At 41.8% G+C, this 14,578-nt stretch overlaps 1 protein-coding gene across 4 annotated transcripts in view; it reads left to right on the top strand.

Annotated features, from left to right (window-relative positions):
• Positions 1–13,747, top strand: part of MAP3K4 (mitogen-activated protein kinase kinase kinase 4) — a 111,842-nt gene extending 98,095 nt beyond the window's left edge. For 3 of the 4 annotated variants that reach the window (XM_021713408.1, XM_008060126.1, XM_008060124.2), the window contains 8 exons: positions 2,611–2,802; positions 4,197–4,267; positions 5,537–5,653; positions 6,552–6,711; positions 8,551–8,673; positions 9,285–9,391; positions 11,248–11,427; positions 13,214–13,747. In XM_021713408.1, the coding sequence (XP_021569083.1) occupies positions 2,611–2,802; positions 4,197–4,267; positions 5,537–5,653; positions 6,552–6,711; positions 8,551–8,673; positions 9,285–9,391; positions 11,248–11,427; positions 13,214–13,234 (971 nt within the window). In that variant the 3' untranslated portion in view covers positions 13,235–13,747. Of the gene's footprint in view, positions 1–2,610; positions 2,803–4,196; positions 4,268–5,536; positions 5,654–5,742; positions 5,834–6,551; positions 6,712–8,550; positions 8,674–9,284; positions 9,392–11,247; positions 11,428–13,213 lie in introns of all 4 variants that reach the window. The other variant, XR_002482082.1, reaches the window with a different exon arrangement.
• The last annotated feature ends 831 nt before the right edge of the window (positions 13,748–14,578 follow it).

The following is a 14,578-nucleotide window of genomic DNA, read 5'->3' as shown; positions in this document are numbered from 1 at the left end:
AGCTCTTTTGGATCAAGAATATGTTTTGCTCAACTTCATATTTTTAAAGCAGTTTAGCATAATTCTTTGTACATGTTAAGACTAATACATACTTGTGAAATAATCGTTTTTTTATGCCGAGGAGGTGAGGGAAATGAGTTATCTAACAAAGTAGGTGATCAATCACTATTAATCAAAACAATAAATAGTAGAAAAATCACTGGTCTAGCACCTTATGATCCACAACATGCATTTATGTATTTTTGTCAACAATCTTGAGCAATAGGCAAAGTAGGTCTTGCTCTCTTTTCATAAATGACAAAATAGTTTCTAAGGGGCCAAATGATTTAGCCTAGGTAGTCAGAAACAGAGGTGGAACCGAAAGACACTTCTGCCTCTGTGTCCAGTGCTCTCCCCACTGGAGAAACCCCTTGGGAATACGTGTGGCTGATCAGAAAAGTATTTGCTCCCAAGGCTCAGAGCTGTCTGGAAGGATTTCATGGAGGTAGGGGGCTGAGTCCTGCAGGGGAAGACTGGTCTGCAGTGAGCTAAGAGGAGAGTTGTAAGGAGACACGCCTGGAGGTTGTGACTCCAGAGTGAACCAACTGGGCTGGACAGACTGGTGTGGCTGTAGATGTGAGATCAGTGGAGTAGGGGGAGGCCAGATGGGCCAGCTAAATAATTAAGGCTTTGCAGAGGTGGTAGGCAGCCCTGAAGACTCCACAGCAGCTGGCGTGTTTGAGGAGTGGGAGGCAGGGAATAAATAAGACACTGAGATAGATTAACCTGCTAGTGAGGTTGGGAGGAAATGGGGAGTCAGTTAGAATACTTTTGCTGAACATCAGTGTAAATAATAAAATACTAAACTAAGGTGGGATTTAAAAGAGAATGGCACCAAGAAGCAGCTTTGTGCTACAGCCTACTTGGTGACAAGCCTGAGGACAGATTAGGTTTGTGTCATGCATTCTGGTGGGGAAGATTGCCAAGGCTTAAGCCTGACAACAGGAAGATAGTTTCACCAGTGGCTCACAGTAACCCAGCAGTTTCCAGGACACCAGGTCTTTACTCTGCTTTGTGTCAAGTGAACTTGGGAACTACTTAGAATTGTGTTCCTCTTGGGAGAGTTAGAGTTCATCTGGCATATTAAAGACCGAGAAATCTTGAGAAATTGTTATTGTTTAAAAAAGGGTTTTTATCAGAAATATTTGACAGCAGAGTCCATGTCCTCACAGCTGTTAAAATCTTGCCTAGTGCTGGGTAGACCTGCTGTGTTGCATATTGAGGTAAAGAAAATAAACAGGGTCCATAGTAAGAAACTGTGACCAGAGCATTATACATGACTAGGAATTTCTCTTCTCACGTTAACCTTACAGTCATCCTGGTTTTTAAGAATTTCTTCATCCTCCGGAAACTCAGGCTCTCAGATGGCTAATTAGCACATAGTATAAGAAGTGCTGTTGTAGAGATGTGTATGAACCATTGGTTTCCACATTATGGGTCATGACCCATAGTGGGTTGTAACATTTTAGTGAAAGTGACTAGCATTTTTTTAAAAAGGATAAAATGGAGTCAGAATCGCATATAGTAAAGGTAATGTTTCACTGAACTGTCATTTTAGATGTTATATTCATGAAAGGTATTTCCTACTGTAAATCATGATAAAGTAAGTTAGAGAGATAGAGATACAGAGCCTGTTGGGAAAATGAGGACTATAATAATGATAGCTGTTGTTTATTGAGTACTTCTGTGTTCCACTAAATGCTTTACATGTTTGACTTCATTAAATCCTCACAATAGCTCCGTGAATTAGGTATTACTACCTTCATTTTACAGATTAGGTATTTAATCTATAAAGAAGTCAATTAACTTGCCCATTGTTACACACCTAGAAAATGGTAAGGGCAGGATTTTATCCAGGATTCTGATTCTAGAGCCCTTACTCCGTACTCTTCCCAAAGGAAGGAAAACTCCTTGCCCTCCTCTTCAGAGATAGCTTCCTGGAAGAGGTGTGGCATTACAGCGGAGCTGTGTAAAATTTACTCACCAGGCACTGCAGTATGAAGAAGATATTTTATATAGGCAGAGGGAAAAGTGTAAACAGAGTCATGGAAGTGAAAAACAGTTTGATGAGTCCCATGAGAGTCTTTCAGTTTGGCTAGTCTGAAGCCCCAGAAAAGACAAACTGGTCCAAATTCTGCAGGACCTTGAGTCCCATATAAAGTGGTTTGTGTTTTTGGTTAGTAGATAGTGGAGAATTGTGAAATAAATTTATGTAGGAAAGTAACATGATAGTAGCATATGTTTTAATGATTGGCCAAACTAAAGAGTGCATTGGAAAGAGGAGAAGCTGGAGGCAGGTAGGTTACTGCAATAGTCTAGCCAACATGCTTGGAAAAAGAAAGTCATTTTGTCTGACTAGCTTACATTTTATGTGTGTATTTTATAATGGGTGGTATATGCTGGAATTAATAAATTTTGAAGGAGTTTAATTCACCTGCTGTTTATCTAAATAGATAATAAGCTTTGCTATAATGGAGCACTAATGTATAATGCTCTATTTTTATTGTTATTTGTTGGAAATTGACTTGATAAGGGTGATTGGGACTAATAAGTTTTTGGTTCTCTCTGCAGATAGTGCTTCTAAACAAGGACCCATAGAAGCTATCCAGAAGTCAGTTCGATTGTTTGAGGAAAAGAGGTATCGAGAAATGAGGAGAAAGAATATCATTGGTCAAGTTTGTGATACGCCTAAATCCTATGATAATGTCATGCATGTTGGTCTGAGGAAGGTGACCTTCAAGTGGCAAAGAGGAAACAAAATTGGTAAGGAAACTAAAAAACATGACGTGAAGATAGTCTGTTAGAAATACCAATTATGGCTGGATGCAGTGGCTCAGCCTGTAATCCCAGCACTTTGGGAGGCTGAGGAGAGAGGATTGCCTGAGCCTAGGGGTTTGAAACTAGCTGGGCGTGGTGGTATGCGTCTGTAGTTTCAGCTCCTTGGAAGGCTGAGGCCGAAGAATCGCCTAAGCCCAGCAGGTCGAGACTGTGGTGGCTGTGAGCATGCATGCCCCTGCACACCAGCCTGGGCAACAGAGTGAGACTCCGACATAAAAAAAAAAGTCAATCATTGTACTTCTTCAGGTTAAATCCTGTGCTACTGTCCGTTTTTCTTATGGACATGGCAAATTTGCATCATATTGTTTTGTAGAGTGACCAGGGGCTTTTTGTTGTTATTGCTTAATTTGTAAAATGTAGTCTAAGAGCTATACAAAATGTTATTTTAGAAAGAGATTTTTAAATTGTTCATTAAATTGGATTGTTTTGCTTAATAACTTTAGAAATTGCCAGTGGAGAAGTACCAACATTTTACCCATTTGTTCTAGTCTATATTTTTTTAAATCTTATTCCCAAAAGAGCATTATTTGAAGAGAGACCGGATAAAAATAAGAACAAGACCATCTTCTTTTCTGAAACATTGCCTAATTAATTCACTTCCAGGAGAAACTGCTTCTTACAAAATAATAGTGGTAAATTGTGTGAGGGAAGAAGCCTGATGGTGTTTCAGACCTTCCCCATTTAAGTGCATGTATTCATCAAGCACTGAGGTCTGACAGGCAAACACAGTTATACTGTAGGACTCTGTGAGCCTCGAGAAGTTTGAAGCTTCCTTAAGAGCTATCAAATGAGGCAGAAAACACTGAAAACAATCAAGTACTCGCTAAATTGTACTGTCATTTTCAGTCTTGTTGAGCTACGTACCCTCTTGGTTTAATGTCCCAGAAGGTCTGGTTGGAGAATATCTGCTTCCACACCCCCCTGGTCATGCGCCATGAGGGTAGATGGCGGTCAGGTTCACTCCTAGCTGCTGTCTTCTACTCTGAGCCCCAGCCTAGACCTCCTTGAGGGGCATGAGGGCTCAGAAGTATGCACCAGTACTGCTTATTGGTCATTTCACACCTCTCCTGGGATTAGCCAAAGTAGGTCTACTCTATGTGAAGATATTTACAGATGAGACATTTTGAAGAGATTGCCTAAGATTTCAGTTATTAGGAAACATGCAGAAAAAGTTGAGGTCTTGCAATAATAAACTATAGTAAACATAATTGTACATATATAAATATGCATGCAGAATAATTGACAATATTACTGCAAAATTAACTTAGAGCAACCTACCTGCAGCAACTAGAAGTACATCCTATCTGTGTTGTTCACAGGAGAAGGCCAGTATGGGAAGGTCTATACCTGCATCAGTGTCGATACTGGGGAGCTGATGGCTATGAAGGAGGTGAGTCCCCTGGCTCCCTGGGGGCCTTGGGGCTTGACAACTCTGGGTGGTGGAAATACGGTAAAGCGCTGGTGGTTATTCAGCTCTTCATGCTTAGAGCTGTCTTAAGCATCATCATTGAGACAGGACCAGCCAGGCAGATGCACCGAGCTGACATTTTATGAACAGTGAAGTTGTTTACGATTCCTGTGAGGGTGATAAGTCACAAATAATCTAAACATACACAGGTGTAAGGAATGTCACGCTGGAGGAGACAGAACTAAAGTTAGGTGAAGACTTAGAGGAGGGTAATGACAGTAGCATCTCAGAGGAGGGATTTTAGGCGGAGAAGATGACATTGTGGTAAGTTTCAGAAATGAGTAGTATTGAAACAGCTGGAGGTAGAACCGGAAAGGGCAGGGACCCCTGAGGAAACAAGACTTGCCTGGTGTGCCTTGGGAGGGAGTGGAGTAGCCAAGGCAGGAGGTGTCCTGTGCTCTGTCCTGTGGCCTGGATGCTGCTTCCCTACCTGGTGCTCTTCCCCTCCAGAACAGCTGCAGCGCTCTTCCTCTTCCCTGCCTGCTACTTACCTGAACTTCTATAGAAGTCTTTGTTCCAGCTTGGATTAAACTTTCTTTTTTTTCCTTATTTATTATTATTTTAATGAACAAACCATAATTGTATATTTATGTAGGTCACAATATGATGTATCAATATATGTATACAATATGGAATGATTAAGTTGAGCTACTTAACATATTCATCACCTCACCATTTTTTGTGGTGAGACATTTAGAGTTTACTCTCTTAGCAATTTTGAAATACATATGTTATTAATTAGTTGCCTTTCTCATAATGTGGATGAACCTGGAGGACATTGTGTTAAGTGAAATAAGCCAGAAACACCATGTGGTCTCACTTATATGTGGAAGCAAAAAAAAGTTGTCGACTTCCTAAGGGGAGAGTCACAGCTGATCTTTTCATCTTACCCAGAGCCTGAACGCTACAATTGCTTGCTGAATGGTCAGTGTCCTTGGTAATTCATTTGCAGTTGTGACAATGACCCCATTAGCAGTCATCTCACCAAATATTCAGAAGCAAGCATGTTTGATTCACAAGGAACAGCAAAGGGCAGAGGATCCAGAAGTAAAGTCACAGGCACACTGACCATAGCCCTGTGGGTCTGGACATGAAACTGTCAGGAGGCAGCTTCACTACTGCCACTATTCAGGGCGGTCATGTTTCTAGTTTGGGACTATACCAGCAGTGATCCCACTTTTCCTTTTACAGATTCGATTTCAGCCTAATGACCATAAGACTATCAAGGAAACTGCAGATGAACTGAAAATATTTGAAGGCATCAAGCACCCCAATCTGGTTCGGTATTTTGGTGTGGAGCTCCATAGAGTAAGCTGACCTTAATGACTCTGCTTTGTGTGAGGATCAGTGAGGGTACAGATGGAGTCCTGTCTACATCACAGGTCTTCTCATTTCAGAGCACAGTAACTTTGCCTAATTCTCAGGAAATCTCCATGAGTTACATCATTTCTGCCTTCTCTCTGAAACTAGAGGAGTTCTTCCTAAAATGTAAGTTGTAGACTGTAGTCATTAACCCGACATCATAAAGCACTGAAACCCATCCTGCCCGCCAGAAGATTCTTCTAAAATGCCCCTTGCACCGCTTCTTGTGACTTTTTTTCCAATTTTTGCCGAACCGCTGTTGAGTACACTGCTAAATAATATTGATTTTTTTCTTTTGTATGTATTTAAGGAACCATTGTGAAATGAGAGAATATCAAGATGTCAAATTCATTTCCCACTTGTGTTTAGAAATAAGCACTTTGAGGGAAAGAGGATAACGGGAGCATCTTGGTGTAGAACACGAGCTTCCGGGGAAGCTGGAGATGGGTCATTTTCAGCATTTTCACAAATCAATTTATATTTGAAAAGGATGTGTTTCAGTACTTAATCATGTATCTGTAGGGACAGCCTTGTTGGTCCCTGTCTGAGATTATATAGCAAACTTAATTTCGGAGGATTGTAGGAATCTGTCCCTGTGATTTGGAGGAAATGTTCTTTTCCCGAAGAGAGCTGTATAATTCCAGACAGGGGAGGCAGGCAGATTTCTAGCACAGAAGAGTTAGGAACGACGGTCATGAGACACACTCAGTACTCAGGATGGCGAGTGTAGTGGACCATTAGAAGGATTCCTTTGGGGCATGGCCTGTGACGTTTCCAGATTTGTCACTTAGTGTACATGCAAGGAAAGCCACAAACACAGAGCTGTGTTCTCTTTCTCCCACAGGAAGAAATGTACATCTTCATGGAGTACTGTGACGAGGGCACGTTAGAGGAGGTGTCGCGGCTGGGGCTGCAGGAGCATGTTATCAGGCTGTACTCGAAACAGATCACCATCGCCATCAACGTCCTCCATGAGCATGGCATAGTTCACCGTGACATTAAAGGTAATCCCCACTCACCTGGTGCCTGAGCCAATGGCATCCAATACCCAAAGATGCTTGTTCCACACCCATGTGGTGGTTCTGTGGGTAGAAAACCTTTACTTGACATATACTTCTACAAGGAATCTGTATTAAGAAGCAAGGTCAGAGCCGTGTCTCCCTGCAGTAGAGCAGTCTGCTCTGCCTTTCTGTTGGGCACTGCTGTCAGGAAACCTGTGTCCCAGCATGAAGCTGCTGTGTTCATAGGCTGATGTGGCATGGCCAGTGTACTTAACTAGGTATCTGAGAGCACAGCTGCCCATGTCAGGGTCCTATATATTTACATATGAACACCATGAATATGTAAAGTGTCAGAAATGCCTGCATAAGCCATAACATAAGGCTGTGTTTTTGAGACAAGAATAGGGTTTGATTACACAAACCTCCAAACTGGAGTTCTGTTAAAGGTTAATTTGGTCATGCTGATGGATGGAAAGTGCTTTTCTCATCCGGCATGAGGGGAAAGCTGTGCTTCTGTCTTAGAGCTGACCCTGTGGCATCTGCCTTCACCACACCATGCCCCTGACCTTTGTACTTGAAAGTCTTGGGATAATCAAAGCAGGGAAATACTTTTGTCTAATTGGCCTGAGACTGAAGCATTCCATTCTGTCCTGTAGTCTGAAGTTAACCTAAACACATTCACTTAAGAATTGACCTGACTTCAGACCAGGGACCAGACCGTCTGGGAAACTATTCTGGATTATGTAGAGTCTGCTTTGTTCTGGATGTGAGACTTGCCCATGCTTCGTAACGTGGTTCCCCCTGAAACACCCGCCACATACCAGTCTTGCTGGCATCATGCCTGCCCACCATGTGGCTTTGCTGTCTGGGGTCATTCTGGGCGTTTGCTTAATTGGCTCTTTATCAGGCTGTAGCATTGCCCATTTCCAGTCCTTCTGCCACAGACACTACACTCAGCCTCTGCCCACTATCACAAAATGGTATCTTCATGTATATTCCATGGCATGGAGAGAACCCCAGCATCCTTGAGTGAGTCTACTCACTGGTATCCTTAACAAGTGATTCAGCGTGGCTGAGAGGTTGTAGATGTAGAACAGTTACCACCACATGGGGACTGTCAGCACTGGGTTATGAGTATTAACTGTTAGACTTCACCTCATCGAAGGCTTGCTTATCTGACTCGTGTGGCTCTGTGATGTTGCTTTTTGAAGGAGGTATGTAGGACACGATGCCAGAGATGTGTCACCTAGTTGGAGTGATAATACCTTGTAGCCTAGAGCAAAAGACCAGGCTGCTCTGGGAGATGAGCAGTAACCCCAGAGTCCAACTAGAATACAAGTTAGGTGTATCTGTTGCTTGTAGAAATACTTGAAAGTTACAGAACTTTGTTTTCTGTCACAGTCTAAAATAAATCTCAGGGTGGCCTCAGCTTTGACGCTGAGGAGCTGTAGCACACATGCCAGGTCTTGTGTACGTGCCACTTCTGTTACAGAGGCTGCTAATTGCACACATCTCTGATTGTCAGGGCCTGTGCCACCAGCATTTGTGTTCTGTGTGCAGTTTCTCTTTAGTTGTCTCTGTGGGCTTTTCATGTTAGAACTTATACATGTATTTCAGTTCAGCATGTATTGGTCAGAGCCATCTGCCCTGATGTTAAAATTCCATTGCTTTGTATTGGAATAAGGTGTACAAATCTTATTGTGCTTTGTAAGTAAGACCTCATAAAGCTTTATGTTACTTGGTTTGTGAATGAAGTTTCTGGTAGCTTAGATTGTCATGTAACCTTTAAAATGCTCACTTCATGTATCAGAGAATTTTTAACAACTGCTTATTTCTTATTAGGTGCCAATATTTTCCTTACCTCTTCTGGACTCATCAAACTGGGAGATTTTGGATGTTCAGTAAAGCTTAAAAACAATGCCCAGACCATGCCTGGTGAAGTGAATAGCACACTGGGGACAGCAGGTAGGAACAGTGTGGCCAGTCTCTGCACTCTGACTTACTGAAGTATGCATGGGGCCTGGGCTTTCCTTCACCTATCCTTGTAAATGGAGATTGGAGTGTGAGTCAGGGTTGCTGATGGTAAAAAGGACTACTCCCTCACAGTGTAGACTTCCCCTGAGAACATTGTCAGATTGGGAAATTAAATTACACCTTTGAAGTTAAAGGAGGAAGTAACACCTCTTTTTCTTACCAGGAAAATCCTTTTGTTGTTTGCATTGATTTTATTAAAACTATTCTAATCAAAACAACACTGTGGCTAAATGGTTATTATTTGTTTTGATTATTTAGTGTCATAAGATTTTCCCTCCTTTGCAGGTTAAATTTCCTATTTTCATTGCGAATATAATTTATTTGAAAACCTGCACTTTCAAAAATTATCTTTTAAAAGATAATTCAGGTCCTAAAATGTCCATTCAACAAGTTGATTTGAAATATCTACTTGTAAGTTTTTGATAATTCCTATTACATAACTCGGGGAAAGAATATTATATATATCAATTTGTAGCTTGGCTCTATTAACATTCGGTACTGTGTTTGCAACCTGTCACTAACACTGTTTCTGGACTTTTCAGCATACATGGCACCCGAAGTCATCACTCGTGCCAAAGGAGAAGGCCACGGGCGTGCGGCTGACGTCTGGAGTCTGGGCTGTGTTGTCATAGAGATGGTGACTGGCAAGGTAAACAGAGCCTGCACTGGCAGGGTGACTTCAGGAGGGCACAGGACGTTGATAGAATAGTAACTGTGGTTTGATTGTTCATTATAAAGACTGTGGACACAGTTCCTGCTAAATAGAGAACCTGATTAGAGATAAAAATATGACCTGTCACAAGATACAATGAGATGAAGACAAATGATAAATTGAGAAACAAATATTGAAAAGGTATATGGCTTAGAGAACTCTTAAGAGTAAATGGACAGAAGCATAAACCTCAAGAAGAAACAAGCAGTTACAAAAAGAAACATGACTTGGAAACTTAATGTCTACACAAAACCTGCACATGCATGCTTACAGCAGCTTTATCCATAAACAGCAGAACTTGGAAGCAACCAACACATTCTTCAGCAGATAAATGGATAAACAAACTATGTCATAGCCACACAAGGGTGTAGAGCCACAGAAAGACATGGAGGAATCTAGGCTGCAAATGATGATGCTGAAAGTCTACATGACATTCCGGAGGGACAGTGAGATCAGTGGTGGCCAGGTGTTGTGGGGAGGGAGAAACGAATAAGTGGAGCACCGGAGTTTTTAGGGCAGTGAAACTACCTGGTAGGATACAGTGATGGCGGACAATATCCATATACATTGTCTAAACCCATAGACCGTGCCACACAAGAGTATGAACTGTGGACTTCAGTTAACAATTGTGTGTCAACATTGGCTCATCAGTTGTAAAAAATAGACCACACTAATATAGGTTGTAGATAATAAACTGAGGGGTAGGGAAGAGATGGAGGGTCTGTGAGAACTGTCTGTACCTTCCAGTTAACTTTTCTGTAACCCCCAATCTTGCTCCAAAAACTTAAGTCTAGTAATAAAAAAAAAGATGACACCCTCGTTAACTAGAATTATACATTTAAAAGTGAAATTTTTTTTACTTGAGCATATGAGTAGCATTTTAAAAGACTGATAATACTTGCTATTAGAGTGTAAGGAAACAGACATATTGTGGGCAAAAATTCAAAGTTTATAGGTAAAAACTGCTCTGGAGAACAGCTCCAATCTCTAGCAAAGTTTTAAGTGTACATAGCCCTTAAACCAAGAAATTTCTGCTTCTGAAATTTATCTTATGATGGTAATACTAATTAGCAGTTTTACAAATGTATAAAGATATACACAGTGTATGCCTGTGTAGCGTCTTCTATACAGGAAAAAGGTAGAAATCTTAGTTTCCTACTGTATTATTAGTAGGAAATTAAATTATTATACTATTGTACCTTGCAGCTGCTGAAAAAGGTCACACATAATAAGTGCTCAGTGAGTATTAGCTAATGTTATTTCTATTCACATTAAAATAGAAAGGTGGCCATAATGTCTATGTTACTTCAGCCAAGCCACATATAAGAGAAAAAACAAGTTCTCATGTGGCAGAATACATGTTGACAATAACCAAATAACGGTACACAAATCAGGATGTTCACAAACTTAGTCCTTTCCCTGTGAGTCTCATTTTTCATATGATCTTAATGCAATCATCTAAGCTTTGCATTAATGAAATTTTCAATTTTTGAGCAAGGTAGCATATTAAATGGAATAGATAGGCAAGCTGGCCACCTGTTTTTTATAGGTAAAGTTTTCTTGGAACAGCCACACCCATTTATTTATATATTGTCATGCTACAACGAGAGAATTGAATTGTTGTGACAAATACCATCTGGCCTTCAAACCTCAAATAGTAACTGTTTGGCTGTTTCAGTAAAAGTCTGCTGACCTCTGATATATATTAACTTGGAGATGACTGAAAAGAGACTAGGCAATTGCATTTGTTATGGCCATGTAATACTAAACCCAACTTCTTTCTGTCTTTTTAGAGGCCTTGGCATGAGTATGAACACAACTTCCAGATTATGTATAAAGTGGGAATGGGGCATAAGCCCCCCATCCCCGAGAGATTAAGCCCTGAAGGGAAGGATTTCCTTTCTCACTGTCTCGAGAGTGACCCAAAGATGAGGTGGACAGCCAGCCAGCTCCTCGACCATTCGTTTGTCAAGGTTTGGCAGATTGCTGGATAGTCTTTGTCATGTTTAAATATTTGCCTCTGGCCCTTAAGGAAATTTGGAAACTTAAACATAGAGCACCTATATCTGAAACAGAAAGGTACTAAATGTATTATTATGCTAGGGATTTTTGAATTTTTTTTTTTTTCATTTGGAAAATATTCATCAGGGTTCAAGTTGGTCTGTTTTGATGGTACATTTGAGATGCACTGGAGACAGCTAAATGGAATCTTAAATGGACCTGGATGAAAGACAGTTTCCACTCTTGAGAGTGGTGTAGTCTACTCTGAGAGTAGAGACAGGTTAGTGACGACTAGTCATTACATTAAGAGCAGTGATAATGTGGGGTTTTTGAGAAGAGAAATTTCATGCAGTCAGGTCATCTCAGTTACTGTTTTCTCTAGAATGAGGTGCCTTAGCTGTTGAGAGGACTTGGCCAGGCCAGGAGTTGGGGAGGGGATGGCAGACTAGGGAAGAGGCTTGGCCAGTCCAGGAGTGAGGGAGGGGACAGCAGACAAGGGAAGAATCTTGGCAAGGTGAACATGGAGGGTGAACAGTTGAGGAACTGCGGACAGGTAGGTCCTGGTGAGCATAGGGTGTGGAAAATGACGAGACGACAAGGGTGGAAAAGAAATCAGGAGCAACACAAAGAGATTTCCATTTCCTTGTAAACATCATGTGATTAACAGTGTTTGAGAAAGGTCATCTGGAGGGAAGAGACTAGTTAGGACGCTTCTGATACAGCTAAAGGGTTAGGAATGGGTAGGCAGGGTGAGCTGTCAGCCGTAGCTAGGGTTAGAGTGACCACGGCTGGCCACTGATTGGCTATGAAAGGCACGTGAGGGGAGGAGTCTGGGTGGCTCCCAGATTTCTGGTTTGTGGCACCAGGTCATAGGCGCTGTTCACCAAAGGAGGAAAGAAGCAGTGGAGTGAGGGGTAGGCCAGGGAGGTGACGGGTCTTCTTTGGTAGTTGAAGCTTGAGGTGTGTTTGGAACATGGCTTGGGGATTCAGATGGCATTTGGATATTTGGGACTGGCACTCAAGAGAGATTTGGACTAGAGCACAGATTTGGGGACAGAAGTACTGCTGGGTGGGTCCATAGAGGAGAAGGGTGAGAAGACAGCATGGCAGGGCCCTGCAAAGGCACTTCCGGTAAATGGAGGAGAGTGCAAAAGAGTGGGGTGGTGTTCTTGGTGAGAGGGATTAGGAGCAGACAGCTGGGTCAGGTGTGGAGATGTGAGAGATTTATAATTGGACCACACTTATGTCTTCGTTATCCTGTGATTGTAATATACATACTTAAAATGCTTTTGGGCCAGACGCGGTAGTCACCGCCTGTAATCGCAGCACTTTGGGAGGCCAAGGCGGAAAGATTGCTTGAGCCAGGAGTTCAAGACCAGCCTAGGCAATGTAGTGAGACCTCATCTCTTAAAAAAAAATTAGCTGGGCATGGCAATGCACACCTATAGTCCCAGCCACTTGGGAGGCTGAGGAGGAAGGATAGCCTGAGCCCAGGAGGTCAAGGTTGCAGTTAACCATGATTATGCTACTGCATTCCAGCCTAGACGACAGAGTGAGATCCCAAATCTAAGAAATAAAAATAATAAAATGCTGTCAGTATTCAATTCCCAGGTTTAACTTTAAGCAGTAACTTGGTACTGCCGCTGCATTTCTTTAGCTTTACATGTAGGTCTCATGCTGCACGCATGCACACGTGCACACATACACACGTGCATGCCTGCTTCTGCAGGGACTCAGTTCTCCCCTGCTTCCCCACAGGTTTGCACAGATGAAGAATGAAGCCTAGTGGCATATGGACTTGGAAGTTCTCGTAATCACTACTGTATGTAATATTTACATGAAGACTGTGCTGAGAAGCAGTATAAGCCTTTTTAACCTTCCGAGACTGAAGACTGCACAGGTGACAAGCGTCACTTCTCCTGCTGCTCCTGTTTGTCTGACGTGGCACAGGGCCCTCTGGAGGGCTGGTGACCACAAGGTTGAAGAAGCTGCATGTTAAGTGCCATTACTACTGTCCACAGACCATCGCCTCCGTCTCCTCCGTGTCTTGCGTGACTGAGAACCGTGACATCAGCATAGTGTTTTTGACCTTTCTAGGTTCAAAAGAAGTTGTAGTGTTATCAGGCGTCCCGGACTTTGTTTTTAATCTCCTGTTTGTCGAGTGCACTGACTGTGAAACCTTACCTTTTTGTTGTTGTTGGCAAGCTGCAGGTATGTTATGCAAAAGGCTGATTAATGAAATTTGAGGAAAAGTTTCTTTTTTCAATAAATGGTTTATTTTAGGAAAGCTCAGTTATACTGTCTTTTCATGGTTAACAGCTTTGAGCCAAGATCATACATGATACAGAGGTCTGTCATCTTCACTCATGTGTTCCTCCTCAGGAGCACAGGCACGTGTGCCCAAAGCGGGCACCAGGTTAGGCATTCTGGAAGGATTTGGGATCTCCTCACCAAAAAGCGAAGGAGATAAGTGAGACAACACTAACGATGCAAGGTAGCCCTCTTTGCTTTCTATTAGCCAGCACATTTATAACGATTGAACATTTACGCCTTGCTATCCCACTCTGGAAGCTCAGTTTATTAAACCAGGATGTATAGGTGCTAGTTCAATGTAAACACTGCTGAACGATCTCCTGATAAGAAAGTGTTGTTTCCAGAATATAAACAGTTCAGCATTAGCTTTCTAAAATAGCCCGAATTATATCATTGATGGTGTTCTTGGATTTCTTTTTGCTATTAAATGTTTTTTAAAGATTGCCCTTAAAGCTTCCTGAAATCTTTTCGGAAGATCGCTGACTCACTCCATATACACAGCTGCTCATCCTGGGTGAGTCATTTCTCCAGCAGTTTATTTTGTCACCTTCCTCCAAGGTAGCAGGTACCCTCAGCCAAGAAGTTCATGTCCAGAGGATGTTGGCATGACAGAAGGATTTACACAGCTACTAGGATTTTAAGACTTTTTTATATTGCTTTTTTGAATTATAATTTATATAATATTCAAAGGGTACAATTCAGGGATTTTGAATATAGTTATATAGTTGTACAAGCATCATCACAGCCTTTTTAGAACATTCTCATCACCCCAAAAGAAATCTTATGTCCATTTGCAGTCACTCTGAATTC

This window comes from Carlito syrichta, unplaced genomic scaffold (genome assembly GCF_000164805.1).
Source record: "Carlito syrichta isolate Samal-C Ts95f unplaced genomic scaffold, Tarsius_syrichta-2.0.1 Scaffold304521, whole genome shotgun sequence".
NCBI classification, from domain to species: Eukaryota; Metazoa; Chordata; class Mammalia; order Primates; family Tarsiidae; genus Carlito; species Carlito syrichta.
This window is presented reverse-complemented; position numbering and strand designations above follow the sequence as displayed.